The sequence below is a fragment of the Atheta coriaria genome, unplaced genomic scaffold (genome assembly GCF_025399875.1).
Source record: "Atheta coriaria isolate IRGN ID8LTWV9N9 unplaced genomic scaffold, Caltech_Dcor_3.1 hic_scaffold_5_pilon, whole genome shotgun sequence".
Classification (NCBI taxonomy): Eukaryota; Metazoa; Arthropoda; class Insecta; order Coleoptera; family Staphylinidae; genus Dalotia; species Dalotia coriaria.
In genome coordinates this window covers 8,063,916-8,072,353 of record NW_027045447.1, presented here as the reverse complement: position 1 = coordinate 8,072,353, position 8,438 = coordinate 8,063,916, and the positions used below count along the sequence as shown (strand labels likewise).

Sequence of the window (8,438 nt, the reverse complement as noted above, 5' to 3'; positions counted from 1 at the left end):
TTTAATTAGACGTTTAGTTTAGAAGATATACGCATAAAATTGTTAAATTTAGTTTGAATTAATTTTATTAATTATTGCGTTAAATAAGTGTTATAGAGAAAAAATTTACTAAAATATATTATTTGTAATATTCTATTTAATCATAATCCGAAAAAAAAATTTCAAGAAATCATAATTTTAATTTCTGCCATAAAAAACACTAGACCGTGAAAAGATTTCGTCATAAAAAAAGTAAAACTTTTTCACTTTTTTATAAAAAATTAAATATTTGAATTTTTAAGTTCTGATTTCGGATTCTGATAGCTTATTAAATTCTTATTAACTTATTTAAGAACAATTTTGTTTTAGCACTGATACTTTAGGCTTTATTGACAATTTTAACAAAAAATTTGACTTCGCTCAAAAATGAATTTATTCATAGTGAATATTTACAAAACGGTACATCATTGGAAAAAAATTTATTAAAATAAAGTATTCTAATTAACATGTTCTTTAATATTCTGTAATAAAAAATCAAATTGACAATTTTTATTTTTTGCTTGGGATCAATAGAAAATTTTCAAATAAAAAATCATTTCTTTCGATTTCATTATCATTTATTTATAATTTACATAATCATGGAACATATCTATAATGAATTAAGTTAACAATTACAATAATTGACTTGAGTGTGGCCCAAAAATGGCCTTGATGTTTTCATCAATCTAAATTGTGTACAGTTACGTATTTCAAATTTCTATTGTGTATTTCTTTTGGTTTTTGTTACATAATACAATTTACGCATTGTACAACCAATGCAGAAAAGTGCCACCGCGTTCCACTTCCATCTCGACTAGAATATTCCCCAAAGAGACAATACTCAAGGAAAAACAAAGCAGCGCACAGAAGTAAAAGAAGCTCCCTTTTGCGCCCTCATCCAACCAGGTGGTCAATGCATGACCAAATTGCCTACTCAATTTCCTCAAAACGTACATCACTTTATATCTACAATAAAATAAAAATAAAAATAAATTATAAAAATATTTTTACAGGTTTTGTATTACAACTTACTTGAGTTGTGTTGTACAAATCTCAAACTTTTGAGTTTTTTGTCCTGATTTTATTTCAACTTCTTGCATTTCTTCTTCTAGGGATGGATGTCCTACAGAATGAAAACTCTCTCTACGACTTTCTATGTCTTGAAAACTTTCATGCTCATGTAATATATCAGCATGGTCATCTTCTGGTTCTTCGGGAAGCGATTCATCCGGTCCATGATGGTTTTCGACTGTGTTTTCTCTAATTTTTACTAAATCCAAACCTAATCTATAAAAATAATAACAAAATAAGCAAAATTTCAATGTTTTTTAAAGTTTTTAATAACTTACTCTAATCTAGGCGTCCTTGTATTCCTTGGTAAAACATTCCCACCTCTTATAGTCAATTCAGAAGTCCTTCTAGTCATCTTTCTCACTTCTAAATTTTTCAACTCGCTATGATTTAAAATATCTTGATGCGGAAGCGTAGCAATACTCGCCCTTCTTTTTGTTACCATTCTGGCATTACCATTCCCTACACCATGCACATTTCCATGTGATCCATGTCGGACACCATGTTTATGCACATCGGTAACAGTTTGCGAAGTATCCTGCAGGACTCGTTTTGTATATACAAGTTGCCGTCTGGCAAAATCTCGTTGCTGTTTCAAAACATGCACGTGGTTAATCATCAACTGTGCACTATCCGCTAATCGCGCTTCATGTTGCACAGCGCCATATCGCTCAGCAGCAATGGCGGCGTGTTCAACCGCTTTAACAATCACATCAACATGACTTAGAGACCTGTTAGTAATTCTGTGGTTTCCGCATCAACACACAATGGTCTAAGGCGGTGGGCTTTTTCTACAAGGCGTTCTAGTTCAGAATTGAGGTTAGTTTCGGTTTGATCGCGGCATCTTCGCTGGCGTTCGCAGCGGTGTTGAATCGTCGTGGCGTCGATTGTGAAAGCCAATGATAAGGAAACGAATTTTTGTTCTAGTTCATCATCACGAAGTCTTTCTCTATAAAATAATAAAAATTTTTATAGAAAAACAATTTATTTTATTATTTATTTGTATTTACTTATTATTCCGATGTCCATTCAATTCTAGCTTTTCCAGGACACTATCTGGAAGACTTGGGAAGACTTCAAAGGGTTCTCCATCTGGATTGTAGCCATGCATGCTTGGTGAACCATCAGACATTGATCTTATGCGTCTTGTAACACTTTCAGTTGCTTCCTAGTAAAGAAAAAACAAATTTATTTAAAAAATTTCATTCACAACTTAAATGTTTTTGACGATACGATAAAAAATAATAAAGTCATTAAGAAGTTATTGACTTGGTTTAAACTCAGCTGAGTTTTTCGAACTTAAATCCACGTGTGTGATGTTTAGAAATAATTGCGACTAGAATAGAAATTAATTAACAATGAAGCGGCAGTTAATTCTGTCATGTGTGAAAAAGTCTTGGAACAAAAAGCGAAATCATCTTAATTATAATTAATTATTCACGCTACATGCAACACATTTCAATAATTTACCTTTATGAGCATGTCTGGATCAATTTTAATTGGGGCAATAAACATTGCGCACAAAAAAAACAATTTGTGATTTATTTTTTGAACAAAAACGAAAATAAATTGCAAATCACTAACGAACAACTTTGCCGACTTGTTTGATAAATGAAACCTAGCGTAAAAATGCTATTTAAATGTTTCCTTTGATCACTAAATTACAGTAATATTTATGTCTCGTGTCGTGGAAGATTTTTAAATACTTTTCCAACTTGCTTTGGCTTTTTTAAACAAATTGTTTACTTCCGCGCGGCGAGATTCAAACGTCGGGAAAAACTATAATTAGTATTCGTGGAAATAGGAATATGTACTTAATATTTAAATTATTTATATAGATATGTCATCATCTTTTAAAAACAGCCTCAACTTGGAAAAACATACGCTGAATGGAGAAAATTACATTATACAACGGAAAAATTACTGTGTTCCAACAATTGAAGTAGTTATTATTTTAATAAGAAAATTACAAATAAACAATAATCAAATTTTTATTACTTGTTTGCATAATGTAATATGTTTTCGTTGTCATTACGAAAAACGACTTTTAATATATTACCATATGACAAGAATTATGCGTACAATTATCGCGAATCGCAAGTATTTGCCGCAATTAAAACATAAAAATGTTTCCGTGTTCATTGCGGTTTTGAAATGAACTTGAAACGTTGAAATGCGAACAACCAAAACAAAGTGAACTCATAAATCTCGCACATGCTTTTAAACTACACGCAATGACATGCAATATATAATAAATAATAATTATTAAATAAATCAATAGGTTATTGATTGAATAACTTATCAAATAGTAATTAAATAATATCTCCGGAAGGTATTTCTTTTTAATTTTATGTTTAAAATAAAATTTAAGAGTTTTAAGTTGATTTTATAATTTTTATAAAAATTCCATAATTGCTTAATATAACTCGACTGGAAACTTTTTAATCATTTGCACAATTTACACTCGTTTTATTTATTTTTTCCTTTGCGCACCGAGACTGATTTCTGATTTTGCTTGGTAAGTTTATTTCTTTATTTTTTTCACTAGAATATCTTGTCGTGTTTATCGATGATGTGTTATACATTTTATGGAAGGTCGTTCGGCCGACGGGCCGTCGGCATGCTCGCGTTTTGCTACCATTTATGGCCCCGACAACGACATTGTCGACGGCGCACAGAAAACAACAAATCGCGCGAACGCGCTCGCGGAACAATGCGCGCGATGCGATCTGATCTGAGATGGTCGCTGGCGTAGATTTACAAGAATTGTGTACACGTATTCAATGTGACTGCGCGCGCTCAAAAATGGAAATGTTTCACCGACCGATACGCGATTTTTTTCCTTTTCGAGCGGAAAAACAAACGATCTTTACGAAAACGTATCTGGAACACATTGAAACATGAGTAATTAGCCTTCGTAACATATTTTCTACTCGACTTACAGAATATAATCAATGTTTTAAAGTAAATAACTCAAACGTGTCGAAGTAATAGCTTCGAATCACATGTAAAATAATCATTAACGGAATTTAAATTATTTTTAGCAAAAAAACAACAAAAAGAAACAATTAAAAAGTGCACGTTTTGAATTTGCTTTAAAGTGTCATTAAATCAAGTTAATTGAACTTGATAATCAATTTTTACTGCGATGCAAACACGTTTTACGAGCGCTACAAGTGAAATAAAATGTTTTTGGCCTCACTCTGATTTGCAAAGTATGTAAAACTGGAAATTTTACAGTTTATTCAAGTCAAAGTCAAAAATTTTCCAAGAAATTCAACTGGCACTGCTCCAATCTGATTTAAAAAAGAAACCATATCCCGTTTAAATAGTCACGAGATTAATCATGATTTCATTTAAAGTAGGCTAAAGTTTCATCTTAAAAATGACCTTAAATTTGTTTAATTTATACTGATATCAGTATATCCGCAAAGTGGTTAAACTATGTCCAGATTAAAACCTGTACGAACTTCATATGAAACATTTCGGGTGTTTATTTGGAATGATTTGTGTTATGTCGCACGTTTGACCTTATTATCGCTTCATTAACGCTGGCATTGGACTTGTATCACTCGATGTGTGAGCGCGGGTCAGAAAAATACATGGAATTGCACCAGCGGTGGCAAATATTCAAATAATCCTAATTTAAAGCATTCGGAAAAAATCAACAAACACATGAAATCTGTTTTTAAACAGGCACAGCATTGATAACACTCGTAATGAAACGTTTCCCGATAAGAATTACAACCTAACAAATTATTTCGGTGTAAAATTTAAAGTTTCGAGTACACATTAAAAATAAAAACTTGTATGTGATTCAAAGTCATAAATTGCAATATAATTATATCTACACATAGATTGATTATAATATCGTTAGAAAATATTCCAAATTGCACAGTGAGACATTTGAAAGAATGCGAAATTTATGCAAATTGCTCAAATTGGTTTGAGTGTTTCAATTTCGAGTACGGTGCGCGCGCTAATGAGCGTCTGGCTTAATATGTTGCTTAACGATTGTTTAACGTGAGTCCCGAGGCGGTAGCTAAACCAAAACGCCAAAATAAAGAAAGTAGTGTGTACGAATTAGTCGCAAGACGCTATAATTTAAAAACAGTAAACTTTAAAGTTTGACATTCACTGATTCATGACTTCTGCGGCGTGCCAGACCACAAAAGATAAAAAATTGTGATGTAGATCGGCTGGAAATCGAAACCGCGATTAACGGCATCGTAAACTATTAAAACATTCTGCACACTGAAATTATTCTAGGCTGTAATTAAAGTTGAAAACGTTAAAATTAACAACGCTTATGTGAATGCCCAAATTCAGTGACACATAAATTATAATTTACAGTCTGAACTAAACAATAGAAAATCCTTACCCACAACCGAAAATAAAAACTAATAAATTTCAATTTAATAGTGTGTATGTATAAACAATCATCCTACGCATAAATTTTTGTTGATCTAAATTTGGCAGCAAGGAAATATAAACTCAAAACAAAATATGAATAAATTTTCAATAATAAATATTTACTTACTGGTTTAGCGTTTAAATTTTCACATTTTTCATCATTTTCATCTTTAGAATCTTTAGAATCAAGATTATCTTTGTTTTCTTCACTGACGCTTTCAATTATTTCCGGTTCTATATCCTCGTCGATACTAATATCGCTTCCGGATGCGCTCGCACTGGAACTATGATGATTGTATTTTTTCCTCAGCCTGCCATTCAAACTATCCGCGTCATTATCCTTCACTGGAAGTACACCAGGTTGATGCAGGTTGTTGTTCAACTCCAGGTCCGGACGCAACTGCTTCTTCAGCGGCACTCGCCGCAGCCGATGATCCGTCGAAAGCGTCATTGTCAAGCCATTCGCGATTTCCATTTTCAATAAATAATGACGGTTAATAAAACACGCTCACTTCATTTTAATTAAGTGCTTCAACTGTTTCGCAATCAATTTGTATCAATTGGTTTCACTTTGTTTATTATTTAACATGTTATTGATCAATTGAGAGGCATGGAAAGCTTTGTATTAATTGTTCTGATGTGTGCGACGAGCGGGTTTTACGACGACTAAACTTAAAGCGCGAGTTGCGTGATGTGTGTTATTATTCGCGAGCGTCGTGAAGCCACTGACACACACAGAGCGTTGTAAGTTCAAGTAATACCGCAAAGTTTTTGAAAACTTCGCTGCCGGATCTGTGAGCCGACGCACACGGCCGCAACGTGACTGATTGACGAACGACGAGCAAATCGCGGCAGGTAAATTGATACGTGCGTAATGAGTGAGCACCAACCGCACACGAGCTTCGACTTCATCAACTTCATCATCGATTAGACGGACGAAAAGCGAACTAAAAATAGGATTTTAATACATTTACATGATGCACACGCTAATACGCATTAAGAAGTGAACATAAACGTGCAAACGTTTTTTTTTTTCGGTTTTAAAGTAAATTTAAATTTACTGCCTGAAAATGGTAAATTTATGCAAGCTGTTGACTTTATAATAAGTTAATACTGGTGTAACTCGTTTTTAATACCGCAAATAAACGAATATAATAGTCTCTAATTGTTTTTCAATGTTTTTCGTCTACGGTTGAGTCTCTGGCCGCTACAAACTGCAATTTAACATTGTATTTATAATAAACTCAAGTTACACATCATTTAAACGCATATTGTTATGCCGTTTGCCACATGCAAACAATAAACACATTATTCCACACGCATTGTCCAATTTCAACGGTGGTGACATAATATAATTCTGTAATTCACCTCTAGGCCTCTCTTACAACGCAGACGGTTTAAATATATTTACTGATAAGCATTTAAAATTTAATTTTTGTTATGCTAAAAACATGTTTAGACTACTTTTAAACAGATAAAGCTTTTAAGTTGTTAATTCAATCAGTGACTTTGTAAAAATATTTTTTTTATGTAATAAATCATTTTTAATTTGTTTTGATGCATTTTTAAATAATTTTCAACAATGCATAAGTTTGTGTTATGTTTGCGCATTCATTTGAAAGAATTTAAATGTAAATTCAATATTGTTCTATTAGCATACAATAATCATGCATTTTAAGTAAATTTTCTTTCCTGAATTTTTAACCGAATGATGTAAATATACATAGCGCGTCGTTTGCTTAGTCGGGTCGTCATTGTGTGTTTAAACAAATTATACAAAAACGTGGAGTATGTGAATGTGCGCCACCATGCCGCATATTTATGTGAAATATGTTTTTTTGTCGTGTTTTAAAACACGCGCATCTTTTTGTGTTTATTTATAGTATCGCTTGATCGCTACATTGAGATTGTGTATAGTTCTAAACGTCTTTAAACATGGGAATTATCTTTGGAGTATAAATTGTTTATAAGAAGGTTATGATTTAAAGAATTTCAGCGATTGAGATTTGTTTGAAAATTAGGAGATCTGGTAAAATCCGTGTTTCAAAGAGTGGAAATTGACATGATGCAACTGTGCTAACGTTTACAGAGATAAATTAAAAGTGTTAAACATTTTATTGCGCGAATGTAAACATTCACAGTTAAAATAAATGTTCAATTCATTAGAAAATTGGAGAATATAATTTACTGTTTAAAGTATTTGCTGACATCTAGATGAAAAAAAACGTGATCTGGAGTAGAGTACTGGTGGGAGTTTTGTATTAACACGAACGTTCACTGGTAGGTGTCGGGACGCACTCTAAAATCAAGTTTTAAGTCTCTGTTTATAGCTAACCGTTCAAGAAAATAAATGTTATTCGACCTAAAATATTTTTTTCGTTAAAAATACAAGTTTGATTCTGTTTTTCGACCAAAAATTGCAATTTTTTGGTCAAAAATAGTATATGGCCATATACTATTTTTGAAGGGCAATTTAGGGTATTTCTTGAGTGTTCTAAGGGTTTAAAAGATATCCACAGTATGAAGAATCTTTAAAACTAAAATATAAAGTTAAAAAAATTAAAATAAAGAAATTAGTTAGAAAGATATAGGGTGTTTTCTACTCCGTGTTTTTAATTTTGAAGAAAATTACAAATTTTTTGTTTTTGGGTATTTTAAGGGCATTTACGGACAGTTTGAAGCGTCAAAAAGGCATACATAATATAAAGGGCCTCTTTAACTACAATATGGCGGTGAGAAACTTAAAATAAACCAATTTGTTTACGAGATATTGAGAATTTTCTGAATTATGATTTCAAAATGTGCGCATTTCTTACAGTGAATAAAAATATAAATATTAGTTCGTTTAATAATAAACTATAAAATTAATTCAATGAAAATGTCTTAAAAATATATAGTTCCATTTGATTCTCTTGCAATTTTAAGGTTTCTATCAA

At 32.0% G+C, this 8,438-nt stretch overlaps 1 protein-coding gene across 1 annotated transcript; it reads right to left on the bottom strand.

Moving 5' to 3' along the window:
* Positions 1-574: 574 nt before the first annotated feature.
* LOC135792280 (uncharacterized) lies at positions 575-6,341 on the bottom strand. The gene is given in 6 exon segments (XM_065302908.1): positions 575-984; positions 1,051-1,305; positions 1,368-1,818; positions 1,821-2,038; positions 2,100-2,257; positions 5,630-6,341. Coding segments are annotated over 6 exon segments (1,638 nt in total). The 5' UTR covers positions 5,978-6,341; the 3' UTR covers positions 575-776.
* Between the last annotated feature and the right edge of the window lie 2,097 nt (positions 6,342-8,438).